This window comes from Dama dama, chromosome 33, assembly GCF_033118175.1.
Source record: "Dama dama isolate Ldn47 chromosome 33, ASM3311817v1, whole genome shotgun sequence".
Lineage (NCBI taxonomy): Eukaryota > Metazoa > Chordata > Mammalia > Artiodactyla > Cervidae > Dama > Dama dama.
Window position 1 is genome coordinate 15,207,794 of NC_083713.1, and position 24,818 is coordinate 15,232,611.

General features: G+C 37.7%; 1 protein-coding gene across 1 annotated transcript in view; it reads right to left on the reverse strand.

Moving 5' to 3' along the window:
• Positions 1 to 2,046: 2,046 nt before the first annotated feature.
• The window catches only part of ZNF804A (zinc finger protein 804A), a 319,276-nt gene continuing 296,504 nt past the window's right edge, over positions 2,047 to 24,818 (reverse strand). The window contains exons 3-4 of the mRNA XM_061135657.1: positions 7,103 to 7,233; positions 2,047 to 5,359 (exon numbers count right to left, since the gene is read on the reverse strand). Of these exons, the coding sequence (XP_060991640.1) occupies positions 2,128 to 5,359; positions 7,103 to 7,233 (3,363 nt within the window). The 3' untranslated portion in view covers positions 2,047 to 2,127. The remainder of the gene's footprint in view (positions 5,360 to 7,102; positions 7,234 to 24,818) is intronic.

Here is a 24,818-nt window from a genome sequence, read left to right on the forward strand (position 1 = left end):
GCAAACTAAAAGGGTGATAATAGAGAAAGAAGCAGAAGATACCCACACAAATACAAATGATTTATATAGTGACATCAAGAAGGAAAAGATCAGGGGGAAAAAGAATTAAAGAATAAGAACAAAAGCTATGAGGTGAATGTGTGGGATGATTGTCAAAAGATGACAAAAAGAAGGGGGGAATCTGCATATTTTGAAGTGAAACACTTGGTTTGATTTTAAACAGCAGAAGCAACAATTCTTCTCTGTTATTAAAAACAAACTGGGTCAGCATTCCTCAGTAGATATTCCCATCTCTTAATATACTATCTTCAAAGATAGTTTCAAATATTTTGCTTGGGGAAAAAACACCCATTCCAATTTTAATTATCATTTTTAGAACATGTTATCTTAGAGTGTTTGAAATAAAATTTCTTCTCATTACTTTTCATTCTTATTTGTCAATCACACAGTCTTTCACAACCATTTTGCAGCAAAACATTTAAATCAATGATTATTAGTGCACATAATAAAGGAAGTAGACAACAGATTTTTTTCTCTCCTATTTCTCCAGTTAAAGTAGAATTCAGTATATTATTCTTCTATGGGAATATATGCTTGTGCTAAATATTTTTAGGGTAACCCACTTCTTACAATGAACTTATGAAATAGCATTTCTTCCATGCAGGATCACTTAAAAGTTGCTCTCCCTTTAGACGGACTCAGTTGGCCTCTCTTTTCCTTGGATTCATTGCTAGGCTACCATAATCCTTCATTATTTGCACTTAATGAGTTGAATCTCCTCTATCAGGCATGTAGACTTTGTCTTAACAAGTGGCATGCACTGGGGTAGGTACACATTAGAAAACTGTCGTGGGAAGTGTGATAATCTCTATTTTTCTATTAAATAATTATATTCTTCAGTACAAATAGAAGCAGCACTTGAGTGAATGAAAATGCAGAGGTCATTAAAAATAGAACAGAATCTGGAAGGGTAACATGAAGACTTTCTAATTGTTCCTAGGTGATTTGGAAATATGATAGAAATATGTCTACTAGAAAGATTTGCAGAAGGAAGAGCTATTTATTTACTCTTTTTCCCACTTCCAGATTTTCAGTTAAGAATATGTCCAGGTTGTGTTTATGCCATTTTTCGCAAGATGTTATATAATGGTTAGTGAGTAATTAAACTTATTCCTTAATCCATGCCAACATTCGTATATATATATATATTTCCTGCAATAATTAAAGATAAACACAATACATTTGATAATTTTTGACATACAAAAATGTCATAAAAACTTATATTGGTTACTTGCTATGTCTTATCTACTAGTACTGTTTTATAGTCCTGGGAAGAATACTAAATACTTTGCATATTGTAGTTATTTGCTTCCACTCCACCAAATACTAACATTATGTTAACAAGAATTTCCACGGCTCATTATCTAGACCAAGCGTTCATGAAATATAATAAACTCTGAGTATATGCAATATTATGAAAAACAGAAAAGCAAATAGACTTGTTATTCTGAAAGACAGTATTATAAGTACCAATGGAGTGGCAAAGACGCTTTGCTGAGCCTCTGAGGTTCAGAGATGCCAATAAACAGAGGAAACAATATAAATTCAAAACCTATGGTTACTATACAATCCCCAGTGAAAACCAACTAAAAACAAGGGTTTGATTTACTTAAATATTTAACAAAAATTTATTGCAAGAGATATTTTTCACTGAATTTACAGTTTCAAGGAACATGGTACAAAACATAGTGCCATCAGCTTTGTCTAAACATTAAATAGGTGCAAATACACAAAGATTAAAAAAAATGAAGGGCATACTTTACAACATAAATTACAGTACTATAAATATATTTTATATACATTATACATACTCTTAAGACATCATTTTGATATACAGCATAGATTATATTGATTTTCAAACTATTCAGTGCCTTAATAATATTATATATCAGAAGCTTAAGAATTTATTTGCATCATTACACTTATAGTAAGTGATTTCGTATCAATGAAGCCATTTTTAGCTAGTTTATGTCCACCATTTAAGTAGGCTATTATCCACTTAATGAGCATGAACACATGTGGCAGTAGTTTTCACATGGATATTTTCTTTGCCTCTCATGGTGATAACTAGAACAGGGGCTGCAGTGGGATGACGGTAGGGTGTGGGGAGAGCAGGGACGGGAAGAGGGCGTGGGGCAGAGGTGGGAAAGCCAGGTGGCCAGGGTGAAGGACTGAAGCTGGCATGACTGGCATCTGAGGAGGAGCAACAAAAGTTGGCTGACCCCCGTGACAAAGCCTTGGTCCTACTGGTCCTACTGAGAGCTGAGGTAATGATGTTCTGGTGAGAGCCGGGACCTGGGACAGAAACTGTTGGTGTGGTTGAAGCACTTTAAAGGTTCCGGCAGCTGCAGCTGCCGCCGCGGCTGCAGCAGCGGCCGCATGCTGCTGTAAAACGGTGTGGTGGATGGCGGTGACGGAGGCAGAACACAGGGGCTGCTGCAAGGGCAAGGGCTGCAGAGGTGTGCTGGGGGGCGGGAGGGCGGCTGGAGGAAAAGTGAACTTGACCTTGTTGGCCAGCATGCTGGGCGGCATGATGTGCTGGTACACTTCACACGGTAGGTTCTTGAACTTGTCATGGTTTTCTATCGGAATCAATAATGCCTGTTCTGGTAAAGCTAAGGGAGCCAGGATCTGCTCTGTCGTTACAAAGGTATGGCCACTGACGTGTGCTTCTTTGAATGGCAACGGTGGTTGCGCATTAAGGATTCCTGAATTAAAACACAGCCACTCAGTCGATGCCTCATTCATCTTGCCTTGTGGAAGGGCTTCAGCCAGTTCATAATGACAAAGGTATGATTTAGGTTGTGACTGTCTTAAGTTCCTTTCAACACTAGGCACCTTGAAGGGAATTTGCTTTTCATTGATGTTTGTGTCCTCACTTCTTTCTTTGTGTTCAAGCAAGGTACTGTCCATTCCTTCTTTTGCAGGGGCACTAACTGTATAGGCTGGTGTGGCGGGTTCACTGGAAATCTCTGACAGTTCCCCAGAAGAGGTCTCCATTACAACCTGCTTGGTTTCCTCATTGGTTGCAGAAGCAAGAGGACTGCTGATGGGCAAAACCAGTTTATTTTCTACTTGGTCTAGTTGTTCTGAGTTCCTTTTGACATCTGCAGTTTCCTGTGGTTTTACTTCCTCTTTTCCATCTTCACTTATTATTTTATCCCGGTAATGTAAGGAAGAATTGTCTTTCTTGGGATCATCTGTTTTCTCTTTGAGTTCCAAAGCTTCAAAACCCACATGGAATCTGCTTCTTTTTCTCCTCTGTTTCCTCTTAGGTTTGCAAGGAGCAGAAGCATGACGTGACCTCAAGAATTCTTCTGGCAGATAATTCTGTCGATTTAAACTTTCATCTGAAGAATAAGAATATGAATGTTGTCTACGCTTTCGATGGCATCTTTCTGATTCATTAATGAGAGAATTATAACCTCTTTTAACAGCCTGGCTCTGACTCATGCATTTCATTTCATTCTGAAGAACTAGGCATCTGTGATCATGACTACAGCCGGACATTTTAGCTTTCCAACTACAGTATGTTCTGGAGTATGTTAAATTACGTTTTGCAGAATGTAGCATTGTTGAATTGGACTGTCCATTTAAGACAACTGAACTGTTTTTACAGTAGTTTTTAGAACTGATAATATTATTATTATTGTATTCAGTGTTCCAGGTTTTACATGTTTCTTCATTTTCACTTAAGTATATGGATGTTGATTTGGGCCTTTTATCAGGTAATTGCTGTGAGTCCAATAGTTGCTCTGCAGCTAAATACTGTTTTTCTGAAATTGTTTCCAGTAGATTTTTCCTAGTTGTATCAGTGTAACTATTTTCTGTTTCCATGTTGAAACGAGTTTCTGATTCTTTGGTTTTCGCTCCATAATTATGGTGACATAATTTTCTTTTTTTCTTTCTTCTACTTTTATGGAACCAGTGTTCATGAGTATTTTTCAATCTTATTTTGTTGTGTTTCCCATCTAGAGCATCTCGCTTTATCTGACTTTTAGTAAAAGTATATTTTTTTGTTTTTTTGATCTTACAGGAAATATTTTTATACTTCTGACCCAAACTCTCATTTTTTCCAGAATCACAGCTATTGGAGACAGTATCATCAGTCAAATGAGAAGTGACTTGGGTACGTCCATTTCTGCTACCTCCAATTTCACGATCAGTGAGTCCTGCCATAGATGTATCCTTGCAATCCAAAACTGGGTTCTTGTAAATTTCTTCTCCCTTCTGTGGAGAAGAAAGATCACTTAAGGGCAGCTTATTTTTATCTAGCTTGCTGTTTAATTTAGTGGACTTGAAGTCAAAACAGAGAGGATTACAGCTATAGGAAATTGATGGTTGAGTGGTGGTGTATGTCAGCATTTCTGATGGCCACTGAAGAACTGTGGATCCATCTTTGTTAAGTACGGGTATAAATGGCTCACATGGTCTTTTATATAAATCTTTTTTTTTATGTAAGGTTATATTATCCTCTTCAGAATTTACAGGGGTCAACATGTCCAGACCGTGATTTTTATTTTCAACTTCAATCGTGGATGTCACAACAGTTTCCTTGGTGGTAGCTTGCAAAGACATGTTGTCATTAGCCACATCAAGAACTATGGATTTATTTCCTAGCAATTCAGAAGTGTTACCATTTATAGGTATGTCTTCATTAATAAGAACATCTTCTGGTGAAATCTGATCTGCTGAAGGGACTGAATGTTGACAATTATCTGCATCAGATGATGAAGGGAGCTGAAACTGGCAAAATGGAGGTAATAATAATGGATCTTTTTCACTAGAAACTTCTTTCATCTCTTGAGTTTGAGCAGTTTCTTTGTCAGTGCACATTCCCTCTGGTGGATGAAAAGAGTTTGCTTTCTCCACGGAATTCAAAAGCACATCTGTTGGTGAAGATAGTTGAAGATGACAAGCACCCGGGACAAATCTACTTTTTCTGCTAAATCCTTTTTCCACAGAGGCATCATCATTGTATTCAGAGAAGGCTGCAGCTGAGGACTCCAGTTTCACGGATGTTTTCTTTGGAAATGCAAAAGAAAAGCCAATTTTGTGTCTGTGAATCCCCTGGGCTTGATCTTCAAATTGGTTATTTTTGGCCGTATAACTCTCTGTGCTTTCTGGATCTGCAGCAAGAGTGGTAACATCTTTAGCCTTCTCTTGGCTATGAATCAAAGTGCATTTAAAATCTTCCTGGTTATTAACTGAATCCACAACAGCTCTTTGGGAAATTTCACTACAATTTTCTCTCACAGTAACAGTCGTTGACTTGAACATAGGGCCACTTCCAGGAGCACTACAGAAAGAAACAAAAATACGTTTTCAGATAAGACACTTTTGAGGAAAAACAAACATTTACATCTTGGAAATGTCATCCTAAGATTTTTTTCAAGTTCTTAAATCTTTGTAAGATAATTACACTCATGTAGTGCAATTGACTTCCAAGTATCGCAATTTAATTTAGTTCTTGGATATTGTTTGGGATCACTTGGAGATGACCTCTTGAAGTTACTTTTACAGCTATTAACAGCAATGGTCAAAGACTTTCAGCCAGGGTTTCCAGACTAAAAATTTTTCTTTACCCCCATGGCTTTTTCAGTGACACTTTGGAATACAGAATTCTCTTAAAAAATATTTTAATTCACAAATACTTAATGTCATTGGCTCTATATGGAGAATATGAAAGTAGTTAAAATAAAAACTCTCAGTCATGATGTAAACAGGACTGGGAATTCAGTTCAACAATTCAACCAATGCTCATCGAGCATCTATCAAGACTAGGTGATATGCTTAATGAGAGCTTTAAGTCTTTTGGAATTGCCATTCTTAATATTTAAAAATTATCCTGAAGTTATCCATTATACCATTATATAGAATAAATATAGTTTGTGGTTTCCATTTATTTGGCATCACAGGATACCATAAATAGTGAGTTTTTATTAAAAAAAAAAAAAAAGAACTATACTGTCCAGCACATAAACAGAGAACTAACTAAATATCATCTTTGCCCCAAGAGAATCATGCTGTGCAGAATTTTCCCTGCTTTTCTAAAATGTTAGTTTCTGAGAGGTAATAAATGGTCTCAAATTTTTTAATCAAATTATTTCTTTAAATTTTAACACAATGTACTGGTTCACTGTCTTGTATGACATTAAGAAACACCACTAATTCTTAATTTTCATCTTGTGAGAGGCATCAAATTATTGGGAAAATGTGTGTGTGTGTGTGTGTGTGTGTGTATGTGCAAGGTGAAATATGTACTGTATGCTAAGAAAAGTAACTTAGATAAGAAGTTTTGCTTCTTCTGTACATGTCTTATTATCAAGTTTATTTCTCTTATAACGTTATGCTTTACATTTGCAAAGGCTACTTATAGGACATTAAATTACATAGGTACTGAAATAGTCTGAAATGTAAACTTGCACTTGTATAATTTTTTATTTTTTACTACACAGAATAAAAATACCTTGTTGGTATAATTGAATAGCAGTTATGTTTGGTTTTAACAGTTCATTATAGGATTCCAGATATATTTACACTTTATTTTGACTTTTAAAATCTGACATCTCAAACAATGTTTTGATATGTCAGTATTCCCTAACACTATTTCTCTTTCTCCTTCCATATGTATTCTTAAAGATCATTTCAAACAAAAGTTCTCCAAATTTTAATTAAAAAATAAATTCCTCTTAGAACTCTACTTATAACAAGGGCTATGAGATGGTGCTTACATCTCTTCTTCAATCAAATGTTTTGAATTTCACTAAAGAGATAGAATGGCTTTCTATTAACACAACTTGATAAATAATGTAAAATTAATTTTTAGAAACTAAAATTGCAGCAATTTGACTTTTTATTGAAATGTGCGTTAAACAGGTGTTTGCCTAAATCTCAAATTCAATTTACTGTTCACAGGCCACAGAAAGTTATGAAAATGTGATCGCCTTATTCTGGGTACAGAAATAAATAGATTTGTGTCCTTTATTCATTTCCTTTTTTTGTCATCATGTTTTAAGAAAACATTTTACTGCACACTCACCACACAGTTTCCTTTCTTAGCTCCGCCAGCTTGTGCAGGCGTTGAAGTGCCTTTTCCTGTTTTCTTTCATCTTTCCTGGATTTAGATGCTACATTTCGAGCAAATTCCCTTTGTTTCAGTTCTTTGAGCCTCTATTAAAAGATATGAAAATGATTAATAGCATCTGAGTCTATGGTAATGTCAAAGTTACTATTATTATTGAAATTTTATAATGCATCATCTTTGATCTCATCTAAGGAAAGTACAGCATTTGTGACAATCTACTTCTAACAAAATATGTTCTTGCATTTTAGGCTGGTAAAAAAAGTGCCAAAACACATCATTACATTGTATTAAAAGGTATACCTATGCCTTAATAAATTGGATATTTTATCTTTGCTTATTGATTGTTGCCTGCCAAGGTTCTCTGCCTAATTCAGATGAGGTGTTGGAGTCTTGTGCGTGCGTGTGTGCTAAGTCTCTTCAGTCATGTCTGACTCTGTGCCACCCTATGGATTGTAGTCCCCCAGGTTCCTCTGTTCATGGGCTTCTCCAAGCAAGAATACTGGAGTGGGTTGCCATGTCTTCCTCCAGGGGACCTTCCCAAATCAGGAAGATACAGGGAACCTGTATTCTCTTATGACTCCTGCATTGGCACGCAAGTTCTTTACCACTAGCACCATCTGGGAAGTTGTTGGAGTCTTAAAAAATTTTTTTTAAAAACTAATTTTTAAAACATATCCAGTTAGTTTGTGTATTTTTGTTAAGCATAATAAATTTCATCATTTTAAAATTCATATTGGAGTACAGTTGCTTTACAATATTGTGTCACTTTCTGCTCTGCAGGAAAATTAATCAGCCATATGTATACATATACCCCCTCTTTTTTGGATTTCCTTCCTATTTAGGTCACCGAAGAGCACTGTTTCTTATGCTATAGAATAGGTTCTCTTTAGTTATCTATTTTATACATAGCAATGTATATATGTCAATTCCAATCTCCCAATTCATCCCACCCCTCCTTCCTTTCTTGGTGTCCTACATTTGTTTTCTATGTCTGTGTCTCTATTTCTGCTGATATACTCTATATTAGAAAGGTATCTGATCTTTTTCATATTTTCTAAGAGCTGAAACTCCAATACTTTGGCCACCTCATGCAAAGAGTTGACTCATTGGAAAAGACCCTGATGCTGGGAGGATTGGGGGCAGGAAGAGAAGTAGACGACAGAGGATGAGATGGCTGGATGGCATCACCGACTCGATGGGCATGAGTTTGAGTAAACTCCGGGAGTTGGTGATGGACAGGGAGGCCTGGTGTGCTGCGATTCATGGGGTTGCAAAGAGTCGGACACAACTGAGCTACTGAACTGAGCTGAACTGAAGAAGAGTAAATGTCTTACATGAATCTACAAGGCAAATTCCCACTAATAATGCGATTTAAAATAATCCCTTCCCTCAAATATCAGGCATATTTCTCAAATAATTCAAGATGGAGGAAGAAAATTAACATTTTTATGAAAATTATTTTTACATTGAGTGTATGTTTCATCCTTATTAAAGGAGCTGGGGTTTGGGATTGAAGGGCAGAAAAATAACATGTCAAGTTGAATAGAACTGATAAATAGCCATATATGTGGTATGATTTAAGAGATACCAAAGTGGTCCCATGCCCCAAATATTTTCACTACAGTCTTTCACAGAAACAGTATACAGCCATTAAAAACTTAATTTTTTTTTTAAGTACTGTATTTTCCTGTGGAACAGATGTCATGCCATCATGATATATCAGAGTCTTAAAATAGGACTTTAAGAGAATAAAGCATATACTAATCACATTTCCATTAAGTGATTAAACAAAAACTTTTGAGATAATTTACATTGACATATTTGTGAAGGAGTTTATTTAAAGCTGAATTTAAATAAAATAAAGACCATGTAATAAATGTTTAACTTGTGCTAGTATTTCATAAAAGTAAAATTTTGACATATTATCATATTGATATAACAAGAGTAGCTGCAATTTTATAATACATATTCAACTATTTATTGATTTTTAAAATATGTAGAATTAGAGTATAATAGAGCAAGAAAGTTTTAATTCTAAATTTTAAGTGTTCATGGTCTTGGTTATCTCTGTCTCCTAAAATCTTGAGGTCATATCAAAATTCATTTAACAACTTATTGATCACCAGCCGTGGTTACTCTGTTAAATGGCTAGGATATTTTTAAAAAGGTAAAAGATATGTTTTTACCTTTATCTGGTATGTGTGTGTGTGGACAAGTGAATTTATATATCATTTCACAAAAATAAGGAAAAAAGGCACACAGGAAAATATAATGGCATTAAGTGGTTGAGGAAATCTTTTTGTGACCTATGATGACAGTATAGGGGTGCACCCAAAATCCCTAGGTGGCTACCTGAGAAAAGCCACATCTGATCTAGGTTTTAAAGGATGTAAAAACATGGAGAAGAAGGGTTGAATGTTGGAAGTTGGAGGATATTTCAGGGGAAATAAAACAGTATTGTATAACATAGAAATAAGAGCATGCAGATTCTGAAAAAATGCATGATTTAAAGAAGCATGGCTACAGCGGAGTGTATGTGTGGAAGTAGCAAAACTTAATGAATTATAAGGTCCAGCCAAATCCTGGGGGACCCTGTCTAACATATGACTTAATGTGACTGTAGAATACATTAAGGGGAGTTTAAACAATTCAATGTCACAATAATTTTCTTTTTATTTTGTTTTGCCATGATACAATTTTCATTTTGTTAAGAGTCTTTTGGCATCAGTATGCATGAAATTTTGCCAGAGTAAAATTAGAGACATAGTGACCAATAAATAGAATTTTACAATGAACCAGCTAAAAACATTAAAAACCTTTTCTAAAGGAGTTGTAGTGGAAAGAAAATGTAGAATTAGTGATTTATTAGATGTGCATAATTGAATGGCCTAAAGAATATTCATTACCTTTACTGAGAAATAACACCTGCCATTGTAAGAAACAGACAGTCAATCAAGAGAGGGTCGGGTTAGGAGGAGGATGCTAAGAGAGAATTTGAAGAAAATAGAAGATAAATTCTCTGAAATAGACATTTTAAAAATCAAAGTACCAAGTGAAATAAAGCAAGAATGCTGCAATATCAATGAAAAAACTAACAACATTCAAAGTTTTTAAGGGGTTCTATTTATATATAGCAATATTTTAGCAATCAAACATAATTTTTCCTACTAGATCCTTTGGGAAGCTGATACAATTAAGAAAAATAGATGACTATTTTTAATAAAACTTTTAGAATAAATGTAAATCTCTGTTATATATGTATATATATATGCAAGTTAAAAGTATAATTCTTCTAACAAACAGCAAAGCTTTTCTAAAGCAAGTATATGACATTGCTAAGAATCCACTATTTACTGTTTCAAATTAACCATTATGATTTTACTTAATCCATTTCTACTGACATAATAGTTAAATATCAAGGAATCTCTCAATTTTCAAATGCCAAAACAGTTGTGGTATAACTGTGAAATAACTGAGTGATTGACATGGCAGAATCAGCTCTTAAATAATGATTAAGAGAAGAATGCAAATGTTGTTTTTGTCTTGCAGAGGTTGTCAGTTCAGTTCAGTCACTCAGTCATGTTCAAATCTTTGCGACTCCATGGAATGCAGCATGCCAGGCCTCCCTGTCCATCACCAACTCCTGGAACCTACTCAAACTCATGTCCATTGAGTCGGTGATGCCATCCAACCATCTCATCCTCTGTCGTCCCCTTCTCCTCCTGCCTTTAATCTTTTCCAGCATCAGGGTCTTTTCAGATGTGTCAGCTCTTCACATCAGGTGGCCAAAGTATTGGAGTTTCAACTTGAGCATCAGTCCTTCCAATGAATATTCAGGACTGATTTCCTTTAGGATGGACTGGTTGGATCCACCAAACTACATTCAAGTGTTCCTATTGATCTCAATCTCCCTCTACATACATAACATTTTTCTGATCTTGGTGACAGACTTCCTAATATCAGGGTAAATAAACTTGACTAATATTTAGGGACTACTTAGTTGTAGAGGTTATATATGCTGTGTGTGCTGTCATGTCCAACTCTTTCTGACCCTATGGACTGTAGCCTGCCAGGTTCCTCTGTCCACAGGATTCTCTGGGAAAGAATACTGGAGTGGGTTGCCATTTCCTTCTGCAGGGGATCTTCATGACCAAAGATCAAATTGGAGTCTCCTGCATCTCCTGCATTGGCAGGCAGATTATTTCACCACTGAGCTACCTGGGAAGCTGCAGAGGTTATAGGTCTGGCCAAATACTTTGGTCAGTTTTAGGATATAATTTTTCAGTCTTTAATCCTTTCTTGCACTTTTCTGCAGCAAAATAAAGTCCTACATCATATTTTATAACTATAAGAGTATTTTTGAAAAGTAAAAAAATAGAAACCAAGTGAATTCTTCTGAGAATGTCAAATGGAAAGAAAACTTAAGTTCCACACAAAGGAATATACAAGATTATACCGGTGAGGCTTATGGAAATATCAATGCTATTTCAAAAGTTTCCTCAACAATTTATTGAGAATCATTCCAAAAAAAATTCTTGGTGATAAATGTCAAGACAGGAATGACAGTCAGCAAGAATTAGAAAATTAAAAGTATTTTAAAAGGAACTAGTGGGAGGATGTGGTCTCTCTCAGTTCAGTTGCTCAGTCATGTCCAACTCTTTGCGACCCCATGAATCGCAGCATGCCAGGCCTCTCTGTCCATCATCAACTCCTGGAGTTGCAAAAAAATTGTAATGACGCTCACATATAATTCAATATATACTTTGAAAATATGCACTAAAGAAAGAAAAAACAGAAATCAATATTCTTTGGCTATGATGCCATTTCAGAGGGTCTATTCTACTTTCCCACTGATTTACTTCTCTTAGTCTATAGAGAAACAGAATGTCACAAGGGCAACACAGGCCATTAATCCTCAGATATGGTCTCAGGAAAACCCATGGAGTCGGATGGTTGGGAAAGTTATAACGATCCCGGCCTCACTTTAGTGATGTTGTTTAGAGAGTGGCAGAGGTTTAATCAGTGTGAGAAATAGAGAAAAAGCAAGAGAGAGAAAAGTAGCACTTAAATGACTCATCAGTTTGTGTTTAAACATTTAGATAAATTACATTGTTTTACAATTGCAAACCAAACTTTCATGAACATTCTTACACGTATATTGTGTACCTGTCTAATTACACCCAAAAGACAGGTTCCTATAAGAAACACTAAAATAAAAGATCAAAATGCACTTTTTTGAGATTTTCCAAACCTCTGTACATAGCCTTATACCATCATTGCACTGCTCCCAACAGCATATGAGAATATATACCTTATCCAATACTGGGCAGCATCCCTCCAAATTTGTTTAATTTAGAGGGATGACAGACAATAAGTGATATATAATATATACTAAGATATACTTATTGACAGTCAATAAGTGATATATGATTTAATGTTTTGCTATAATTCATTTGCTTACACACATATCAGCCACCTGTATTTCTTCATTTAAAATTAATGCTGTTTCTTAAATTTATTACACAGTATTACATGCATTACTTTAAAAACAAGCATGAAAGCAAACAGAGCTAGCCTTATTATCCATATTTAGAGATGACAAAACTAAAGTTAAACAAATTTTAGACTTGTTCACAGTTGTGTGCAAGTGGTAGAACTGGACTATAATCAGGATTTCCGGGAACATTTCATGTGGTTTATCTCCTATGTTTACTCTGCTATATGTTATTCAAGAAGCCTAACTCTTTAGGTCAGGTTCATTGGGGTGTATTGCAAATATTCATTTATCTTTCAACAAATACTTCTTGAGTGCCCATTACCTGTCAGCTGTTATTCTAAGCACTGTTGATATATCTGTGACAAAGGAGGATAAAAGCTCTGTTCCTTGCATGAATTTTTTTGTCATAGTTGAGAGAAATGTACATTAAAACTTATAAATATTCAGTTATATAGTATAGTAGATAGTGAAAAGTGCTGTGGATGAAATGAATTTAAGCTGAGGGTGTAGGAAATAAGGGTGTCCCAGGTGGCTAAGATGGTAAAAAATCAGCCTGCAATGTGGCAGACCTGCGTTCGATCCCTGGGATGGGAAGATACCCTGGAGGAGGGCATGGCAACGCACTCTAGTATTCTTGCCTGGAGAATCTCCATGGACAGAGGAGCCTGGCAGGCAACAGTCCATGGGGCCACAATTTCAAATAGAGTGATTAGGGAAGGTTTTCTACTAGGCTTATTCTCTCAGTTCAGTTCAGTCCCTCAGTCGTGTCCGACTCTTTGCGACTCCATGAATCGCAGCATGCCAGGCCTCCCTGTCCATCACAAACTCCCGGAGTTTACTCAAACTCATGCCCATCGAGTCGGTGATGCCATCCAGCCATCTCATCCTCTGTCGTCCCCTTCTCCTCCTGCCCCCAATCCCTCCCAGCATCATGGTCTTTTCCAATGAATCAACTCTTCGCATGAGGTGGCCAAAGTATTGGAGTTTCAGCTTCAGCATCACTCCTTCCAATGAACACCCAGGACTGATCTCCTTCAGGATGGACTGGTTGGATCTCCTTGCAGTCCAAGGGACTCTTAAGAGTCTTCTCCAACACCATAGTTGAAAAGCATCAATTTTTTGGCTATCAGTTTTCTTCACACTTCAACTCTTACATCCATTCATGACCACTGGAAAAACCATAGCCTTGACCAGACGGACCTTTGTTGGCAAAGTAATGTCTCTGCTTTTTAATATGCTATCTAGGTTGGTCATAACTTTCCTTTCAAAGAGTAAGCGTCTTTTAATTTCATGGCTGCAGTCACCATCTGCAGTGATTTGGGAGCCCAAAAAAATAAAGTCTGACACTGTTTCCACTGTCTCCCCATCTCTTCCCCATGAGGTGATAGGACCAGATGACATGATCTTAGTTTTCTGAATGTTGAGCTTTAAGCCAACTTTTTCACTCTCCTCTTTCACCAAGAGCCTTTTTAGTTCCTCTTCACTTTCTGCCATAAAGGTGGTGTCATCTGCATATCTGAGGTTATTGATATTTCTCCTGGCATTCTGAATTCCAGCTTGTGCTTCTTCCAGCCCAGCATTTCTCATGATGTACTCTGCATATAAGTTAAATAAGGAGGGTGGCAATATATAGCCTTGACGTACTCCTTTTCCTACTTGGAACCAGTCTGTTGTTCCATGTCTAACTGTTGCTTCCTGATCTGCATACAGGTTTCTCAGGAGGCAAGTCAGGTGGTCTGGTATTCCCATCTCTTTCAAAATTTTCCACAGTTTATTGTTATCCACACAGTCAAAGGCTTTGGTGCAGTCAATAAAGCAGTACTAGATGTTTTTCTGGAACTCTCTTGCTTTTTCAATGATCTAGCAGATATTGGCAGTTTGATCTCTGGTTCCTCTACCTTTTCTAAAACCAGCTTGAACATCTGGAAGTTCTCGGTTCACATATTGCTGAAGCCTGGCTTGGAGAATTTTGAGCATTACTTTACTAGCATGTGAGATGAGTGCAATTGTGCGGTAGTTTGAGCACTCTTTGGGATTGCCTTTCTTAGGGATTGGAATGAAAACGGACCTTTTCCAGTCCTGTGGCCACTGCTGAGTTTTCCAAATTTGCTGGCATATGGAGTGCAGCACTTTGACAGCATCATCTTTCAGGATTTGAAATAGCTCAACTGGAATTCCATCACATCCACTAGCTTTGTTCATAGTGATGCTTTCTAAGGCCCACTTGACTTCACATTCCAGGATGTCTGGCTCTAGGTGAATGATCACACCATTGTGATTATCTGGGTCATGAAGATCTTTTTTGTACCATTCTTCTGTGTATTGTATTCTTGCCACCTCTTCTTAATAACTTCTGCTTCTGTTAGGTCCATACCATTTCTGTCCTTTATTGAGCCCATTTTTGCATGAAATGTTCCCTTGGTATCTTTAATTTTCTTGAAAAGATCTCTAGTCTTTCTCATTCTGTTGTTTTCCTCTATTTCTTTGCATTGATCGCTGAGGAAGGCTTTCTTATCTCTCCTGGCTATTCTTTGGAACTCTGCATTCAAATGGGAATATCTTTCCTTCTCTCCTTTGCTTTTTGCTTCTCTTCTCTTCACATCTATTTGTAAGGCCTCCTCAGACAATCCTTTTGCCTGTTTACATTTCTTTTCCATGGGGATGGTCTTGATCCCTGTCTCCTGTACAATGTCACGTACCTCCATCCATAGTTCTTCAGGCTCTCTGTCTATCAGATCTAGTCCCTTAAATCTATTTCTCACTTCCACTGTATATTCATAAAGGATTTGATTTAGGTCATACCGGAATGGTCTAGTGGTTATCCCTACTCACTTTCTTTTAAGTCTGAATTTGGCAATAAGGAGTTCATGATCTGAGCCACAGTCAGCTCCAGGTCTTGTTTTTGCTGACTGTATAGAAATTCTCCATCTTTGGCTGCAAAGAATATAATCAATCTGATTACAGTGTTGGCCATCTGGTGATGTCCATGTGTAGAGTCTTCTCTTGTGTTGTTGGAAGAGGGTGTTTACTATGACCAATGCGTTCTCTTGGCAAAACTCTGGCTGCGACGGATAGCGCAGAAGCGCGGCCGTGAGGAGCTACCCCTCGCCCAAGGCCAGCGCCGAAAGCGCCAGGCTGCAACAGCGCAGGAGCGGCAGCCGAGAGGAGCTACCCCACCTCCAAGGAGCGGCTGCTGCACCGGAGCAGGAGGGCCGAGAGGAGCTACTCCAGGTTCAAGGTCAGGAGGGTCGGCCGTGAGAAGATACCCCTCGTCCAAGGTAAGGAGCAGCGGCTGCGCTTTGCTGGAGCAGCCGTGAAGAGATACCCCAGGTCCAAGGTAAGAGAAACCCCAGTAAGACGGTAAGTGTTGCGAGAGGGCATCAGAGGGCAGACACACGAAAACCATAATCACAGACAACTAGCCAATCTGATCACAGGACCACAGTTTGTCTAACTCAATGAAACTAAGCCATGCCGTGTGGGGCCACCCAAGACGGTCGGTTCATGGTGGAGAGGTCTGACAGAATGTGGTCCACTGGAGAAGGGAATGGCAAACCACTTCAGTATTCATGCCTTGAGAACCCCATGAACAGTATGAGAAGGCAAAATGATAGGATACTGAAAGAGAAACTCCCCAGGTCAGTAGGTGCCCAATATGCTAATGGAGATCAGTGGAGAAATAACTCCAGAAAGAATGAAGGGATGGAGCCAAAGCAAAAACAATACCCAGCTGTGGGTGGGACTGGTGATAGAAGCAAGGTCCGATGCTATAAAGAGCAATATTGCATAGGAACCTGGAATGTTAGGTCCATGAATCAAGGCAAATTGGAAGTGGTCAAACAGGAGATGGCAAGAGTGAATGTCGACATTCCAGGAATCAGCCAACTAAAATGGACTGGAATGGGTGAATTTAACTCAGATGACCATTATATCTACTACTGTGGGCAGGAATCCCTTAGAAGAAATGGAATAACCATCATAGTCAACAAAAGAGTCCAAAATGCAGTACTTGGATGCAATCTCAAAAATGAGAGAATGATCTCTGTTTGTTTCCAAGGCAAACCATTCAATATCAAGGTAATCCAAGCCTATGCCCCAACCAGTAACACTGAAGAAGCCGAAGCTGAACGGTTCTATGAAGACCTACAAGACCTTTTAGAACTAACACCCAAAACAGATGTCCTTTTCATTATAGTGGACTGGAATGCAAAAGTAGGAAGTCAAGAAACACCTGCAGTAACAGGCAAATTTGACATTGGAGTACAGAATGAAGCAGGGCAAAGGCTAATAGAGTTTTGCCAAGAGAACACATTGGCTTATTCTCTATTTCTATTTAAAAAATTACCACAAATTTAACAGCTATAAACAGCATGCATTATTTTCTCCATATTTCTGTAGATGAATATGCCTGTTCTGTGCTCAATCAAGTTGTTGATCAAGATATTTTCTCATCTGGAAACTTGTGTTGGAAAAAAATATTCTCACAACCTCCCTAAGGTTGTTGGTAGAGTTAATTTCTTTGTGTTTGTGGGACTGAGAACCCCAGCTTCATACTGGCTGTGAGCCAGGGCTACTCTGGTTGACACTCTGCCCACTCTGCTGGTAACTGAAATCAACACTGAGTCCCCAAGATGTCATTGTTCTCTGGAGTGATCAGCCATTAGCTGGTGGCAGGTTAATTACACTGGGTAGTATCCTTCTGAAAAAAAATAAAAAAGAGGCAGTAGTTTTGCTCTTCCTGAAGTAGACATTTACTCTGGATATGAACTTACCTTCCCTGTAACACTTCTGTCAAAACTACAGTCTATGTGGACTTCCTCGGTTGTCCAGTGGTTAAGAATCTGCCTTGTAATGCAGGGGATGCAGGTTTAATCCCTGGCTGGGAAACTAAGATCCCACATGCTGCAGAGCAACTAAGCCTGTGCATCACAACTAGAGAGTCTGTGAGCTGCGAGGAAAAGATGCCACATGATGCAGTGAAGATCCTGTGTGCCTCAACTAGGACCCAAAGCAGTCAAATAAACAAATAAAATTAAAAACAACAGCAACTGCAAACTATGAACCTACAGAACTCCATTATTATGGTACTCCACATTCATGATCATTGCTCTGATTAAGAAACTCTTCACAGCAAAGAAAGAACGTGTGGAAATGGGCCCATGCTCATAGAATTCACTGGTCTTACCATGTTCCCCACTGTTTTGAAGTAGCCGGTTTGAAAGAATGGTGGAATGACCTTTAGAAGGCTCAGTTATAGCTAGAGTTAAATTGCTAGGTGTCAATACCTAGCAGGGCTGGAGCAAGGTTCTCCAAGAGGCTCTATGTCCTCTGAATTAGTGTCCAATATATAGTGCTATTTTTCTTATAACCAGAACTGAAGGATTCAAAAAACAAGGGGTGGAAATTGAGGTGGCATCACTCACACCCCTAGGGTCCCCTACTATCCCTAGTGGTCCAATAGCAGAATCTTTGATTTCTGTACCCACACCCTTATGCTTTTCTGTCCTAGAAGTCTTAGTTCCAAATTGGAGAATAATTCCACCCAGGAGATACGTCAATTATTCTGCTGAACTGGAAATTAAATTTTTTACTTTGCTGTTTTGGGCTTTTTACACTGAATCAACCTGCAAAGAAGGGTGGCGCTGTGCTGGGTGAGATTGACTGATCCTGATCACCAAGGAGACAGTGAACTACTAGCCACAATGGTGGTCAGGAAAGTTATGTCTGGAATACAGGAGATCCTTTTTGGTGTCCCAGAGTTATCATGCCCTGTGATTAAAGGTCAATGAAAAACTACAACTCAATTCAGACAGTACTAGTAATGGTCCAGTCCCCTCAGGAATGAAGGTTTGAGTCATTCCATCATGGAAAATACTGTGATCAGCTAAGATGCTTGTTGAGAGCAAAGGGAATGAGTAGTGGAATAAAGCAGTTATAAATATCAATAATGATCACATGACTAGTTATATTAATTAATATAATTATCATGGGTATTTCTTCCTCATTTAGTTATGAAATACATACACATTTTCTTCATTTATTCTGTTATCATATAAGATGTATTGTATTTATATCACAGTATTTAAGTAACAGGATGGCAAGAAGAGCTAACATTACCGAAGAAGAATTTTAATCCTCTTCTGGGGAGCAAATTAGTGCATTTTCATTTGTATACAGGATACATTTATTTTAGGAAGCATATTACCTATTGTTGTCTTTGTTTAGACATTAAGTATAATTTAAGGGGGTATCATGAGTTTGAGCAAGCTCTAGGAGTTGGTGATGGATAGGGAAGCCTGGCCTGCTGCAGTCCATGGGATAGCAAAGTTGGACATGACAGAGCGAGTGAACTGAAATAAAGGAGATATCTATGGGTGCCAAATTGATGAAGGAAAGACTTAAGATAGATAACTGTGTGTGTCAAGCTGGCTAAGCCACAATACCCAGATATTTGGTCAAATGCCAGACTAGATATCAGATACCACTGTGAAGAAATTTTTCAGATGAGATTAAAATTTAAATCAGTATATTTTAGATACTAATCTCATCTAAGATCATTTTTACATGCGATAAACATTAAATCAGATGAGTAATAAGATTTATTCCTTAAATCCTAGTAAAACAGATTACTCTCCATAATGTGAGTGGGCTTCATTCAGTCTGTTGCAGACAGCCTTTAGACTTTAGACTACAACAGGTTTCCAACAGGTTTTTTAGGTTTCCAACCTGATAGACTTTGGACTTGTCAGCTCCCACAATGTGTGAGCCAGTTCTTCAAAAGAAGTGAACAGATAGAGAGACTGATAGATAGATAAATAGATATATTCTATTAGCTCTATTGGCTTCCCTCATAGTTCAGTTGGTAAAGAATCTGCCTGCAATGCAGGAGACCCCGGTTCGATTCCCGGATTGGGAAGATCCCCTGAAGAAGGAAATGGAAATCCACTCCAGTATCCTTGCCTGGAGAATCCCATGGACAGAGGAGCCTGGCAGGCTATAGTCCATAGGGTCACAAGAGTTGGACGTGACTTAGTGACTAAAGAGAGAGAGAGAGAGAGATTAGCTCTGTTTCTCTGGCAAACCCTGATTAATACAGATTTTCATCAGAAGATGGGTATCTAGATATGATATTTGTGGTGAACAATGCAGATTGCCTTCACATTACATCCTTACATCCTTCTAATTCATTAGTAGAATTCCAATTTTTTTTGGGGGGATAGGAGGATATTGAATTAAAATAATAAAAATTTCAACCTCCCTGAAATGTGTGGGCATGTGACACAAGCCTCACTAATGGAATTGTAAGCAGATGCCTGAAGAGCATATACCTAAAAAACAAGTCTCATTAAAAAAAAAAAAATTATGTTTTTTTAACTATGTTTTTCACTTCCTATCCATGTGTAATTGTGAGTCTTAGGTGGGAAACAGACATCTTTTCAGCTGCTAAGCTGTCAGCTTGACAGAGAAGGCCTAGATTCTGAAGATAGCAAAGCAAAAAATAAAAAAAGATTCCCCCTCCACTAATGGCATCATTGAATTATGTATTATACTAGGATGGATTACCTATGTAGCTTGTAAAAAAAGTAAAAGCCAACTTTACCTGATTTTACTTTTATTTGCAGCAGAATGGAATCTTAGCTTTATATACTGACTTACTAGATGTATGACTGGATAAATAATTTCATATTCTTAGAAATTTGTTCCCTCAAATGAAGTTGCTGATGATTTCTAAAGTTCCTTCTAATTTTTACATTCCAAGATTGATGTTTTCAACTTCATCTTTTAAGATGGACTTAGGTTTTATCAAATAAAATGTGTATTTAGAACAACAATAATAATTACCTTGTTAAGTGTTTTCTTCACTACAAGTAAATCCATTACTCTTTTAAATTGGTTCACTATTACTGTTCCTATATTCATATACCTTAGTAAGTCAATATATTGCCCAGTATTACTGTTTCCACAGGCTTAACATTTCCTTTAAATTCCTGAGAGTTGTTTCTATCAAGAACTATTTTTAATGGTTTTTGAAAAATCTAAGTATGCTTTCTATCTTACACAGAGTAATACCTTCAAAGAATTACAACTCAATCACCATCTCTATTTCCTGAATCAATTTATCTCTCTTGGAAGACACTAGGCAGGGGTTCTATTAGAATGTTAGCAAATATATTTCTTCAGGGAAGGTTAAGATATTCAAGTGAATGGTATCACACTTCAATGTGTAATTTCCTTCTAGTCATTATTTAATCAATGGTTTTATGCTGAGTGAACCTGTGGAAGCTTCTTTTTAAAATTTCTTTTCCCATTACTATCATGAATGCGTATCTTTTGGACTTGTCTCTTGGCAGCTTTAGAGGCATCTAATCTTCTAATGGCATATCAGATCTGAACAATATCTTTCCCCAAGGCCTCTCATTCTTTGGATTCCATTAACTCAAGTTTCTCTTTATGGACAAAAACTCATTCTATTTCTAATATAAAAGTCTTTGCAATCTGTATGTGTTATGTCTAAAACTGATTTTTCCAACCATTCAGTTCATTTTCTTAAGTGCTGGATCAGAAGTGTCTTGCACATTGTAAGTACTCATAAATGCTTGTCAAATTCAATTGGCACAGGATTGCAGTGACTAAGTTCTCATACAATAGGAGGCTTCGAAAATTTGTTAGCAAAAATCTCAATAAGATCTTTGGTATACAAAGTGATGGAAATTCGAGTCTAAGAAATATTGACACTTTTATTTTAAAAAATACACAAACAACTTCAGTAGCCAAAAGTATATTTTAAATTATGGTTCAATTTTATAAGGAAATACCATGCAGCTACTAAAGAACCTCTTAATGAAAGTGAAACAAGGGAGTAAAAAAGTTGGTTTAAAGCTCAACATTCAGAAAACTAAGATCATGGCATCTGATCCCATCACTTCATGGCAAACAGATGGGGAAACAGTGGAAACAGTGGCTGACTTTGTTTTTCTGGGCTCCAAAATCACTGCAGATGGTGATTGCAGCCATGACATTAAAAGACGCTTACTCCTTGGAAGGAAAGTTATGACCAACCTAGACATCATATTAAAAAGCAGAGACATTAATTTGCCAACAAATGTCCATCTAGTCAAGGCTATGGTTTTTCCAGTGGTCATGTATGGATATGAGAGTTGGACTATAAAGAAAGCTGAGCACCGAAGAATTGATGCTTTTGAACTGTGGTGTTGGAGAAGACTCTTGAGAGTCCCTTGGACTGTGAGGAGATCCAACCAGTCCATCCTAAAGGAGATCAGTCCTGGGTGTTCATTGGAAGGACTGATGTTGAAGCTGAAATGCCAGTACTTTGGCCACCTGATGCAAAGAGCTGACTCATTTGAAAAGACCCTGATGCTGGGAAAGATTGAAGGCAGGAGGAGAAGGGGACAACAGAGGATGAGATGGTTGGATGGCATCAACGACTCAATGGACATGGGTTTGGGTAAACTCCGGGAGTTGGTGATGGACAGGGAGGCCTGGCATGCTACAGTTCATGGGGTCACAAAGAGTCAGACACAACTGAGCGACTGAACTGAACTGAACTACCAGTAATGTTAAGAGTTTAATATACCCAGAATATTGTTGCATTATAACACTAGTTTTTAAAATAACATGGTCATGATTTTACAATATAAATGTATCTGTAGGTATAGAGGGCTTCCCAGGTGGCACTAGTGGTCAAGAACCCGTCTGCCAATGCAGGAGATGTAAGAGACACGGGTTTGTTCCCTAGGTCCGGAAGATCCCCTGGAGAAGGGTATGGCAACCCAGTCCAGTATTCTTGCCTGGAGAATCCCATGGAGAGAGGAATCTGGCAGTCTACAGTCCATGGGGCTGCACAGAGTCAGACACAACTGAAACGACTGAGCAGAGAACATCAGCAGCTCTAGAAGACTAACACTGCTAGAAATACAGAAATGTTAATGAATATTTTTCTTTGTAAAGTAAAATCAGAAGTATTATACTTTTGTTTTCCATCATATGCTATTTTGACACTTTCTTCCCTTGTTAGCCTGTTTTACTTTGAGACTTTTAAATTTCAATTTGAAATATAAATAATAGATATACTTTAAGGCTGAAACAAAAATTATCATTGTACATATCTTCCTATCATACATTCATGGTTCTGTGTGCTTAGTCATTTAGTTGCATTCAACTCTTTGTGATCCCGTGGAATGTAGCCTGCCTGGCTCCTCTGTTCATGGAATTTTCCAGGCAAGAATAGTGGAGTTGATTGCCATTTCCTTCTATAGGGTATCTTCCTAACTCAGGGATTGAACCTGCAGGTGGTTTCTTTACCACTAGTGCTATTTGGGAACCCCACATTCTAGTTTATGGCCTAATAAATAGCGGTGCTAGTGGCAAGGAACCCACCAGCCAATGCAGAAGATGTAAGAGACGCAGGTTTGATCCTTGGGTTGGCACACTCCCCTGGAGGAGGGCATGGCAATCCACTCCAGGAGTCTTGCCTGGAGACTCTTAGGACAGATGAGCCTGGCAGGCTATTAGTCCGTAGGGTCGCAAAGAGTCAGACATGACTGAAGTGACTTATCACATAAATAGAGTGTTCCTAAATACTTCCAAGATCCCTGAACATGCACAGGCAAATCATTATATGCAATACAAAAAGATAAAACAAATCTGGTGGAGTTTTACATACATGGTCTTTAACATCATGGAATAATAGTGGTTTGGTTAATATTTTAATCATCATCTTTGGCATATGTATGGTGGGAAAATAATATGTAAGGACAGTAGGACTCAAAATCTGTGAGTACAATATCACACTATATAGGAATAAATATATACCTTTTCTTTTTCTCTCTGTTAATAATATCTTTATATATATAACTATAAAAGATTTATCATGTATTTATAATAAAAATGAGTAAGAAGTTAGCAAACATCTTCTCTATAGAGTAATTTAACCTTGGTATAACTTATAGTTGTTTCTTAGGCATATAATAAAGATGGAATATTGTGTTACTAGACAATTTTGCTTGTAACTGGAAATAACTCCTATTTTGAAAACTGCATTTGAGCTGAGAAGAGTGTGAAGGATTTATTAATACTTGGTGGGAAGCCATAACTGGTGACTTCCTTGAGTGCAAATCAGGTTTGTCCCTAGCCAGGACCATAGAAATTATACACACAGAACATTTTAGATATAATTGTTCCAATTTGTAAGATAGGACAAAGTTTTAAGCCACAGTGGGTTCCACATTCACCCCCGTGATGTCTCTTGGCAATAAAATGGTAACTTGAAATTCCAAGGGATAGAGCCTCCAAACTGTATGGAAATGTAAGGACTCCTGCTAGAGAGGAAGAAAAAAACAAAAAAACACCTGGTGTGAGATACAGGCTTATATCTTTCTAAGTGAACCCAATGTTGAATAATTATTCAAACATTCACATGTGGCAGGACAGGCCTGCCCAGGATAAGCTATGTTCTAGGCACTGAGGCAAGAGCTGGGCATTGTGATCTTGCAGACCTACACCCTGGGGGCTGCTTGAATTCTGCTTCATGCCTCAAGAGCATGGAGATCTTGACAGAGGCAGCCAAGATGCAAAGAACAAACATGAAGGCAATTGAGCATCTGGGATGAAATCAGCTTGAGGAGTCTTAAGGTGAGGGATCTATAAGACCCTCATAGACGACGGATCTCATAGAAATGAGCACTGGCCACAATTAGATCTCAGGGGAAACATTACAGGAATGCGATGCTGGGATTTTAGAGCTACATGGCTACATGAAGATTGTTGTTTAGTCACTCAGTCCTGTTCAACCTTTTGGCGACTCCATGGACTGTAACCCACCAGGCTCCTCTGCTCATGGAATTTCACAGGTAAGAATACTGGAATGGATTGCCATTTCCTCCTTCAGATGATTTACCCAATCCAGGGATCAAACCTGCATCTCCTGTGTCTCCTGTATTGGCCTACAGATTCTTTACCACTCAACCACCTGGGAAGCCCCCTACATGAAGATACCAGTTAAAAATCTTTCCAAATGTTTGGAAACTATTATTATGTGATGTCAGTGAAAATGGCAGAGTAAAAGTTCTGGGAAGCTGACCCTATGCAGAAACAAAAAAATAAGTAAAAATTTTCATAATCAACCTTATCAAAACTCTGGAAAACAGTGAAGGT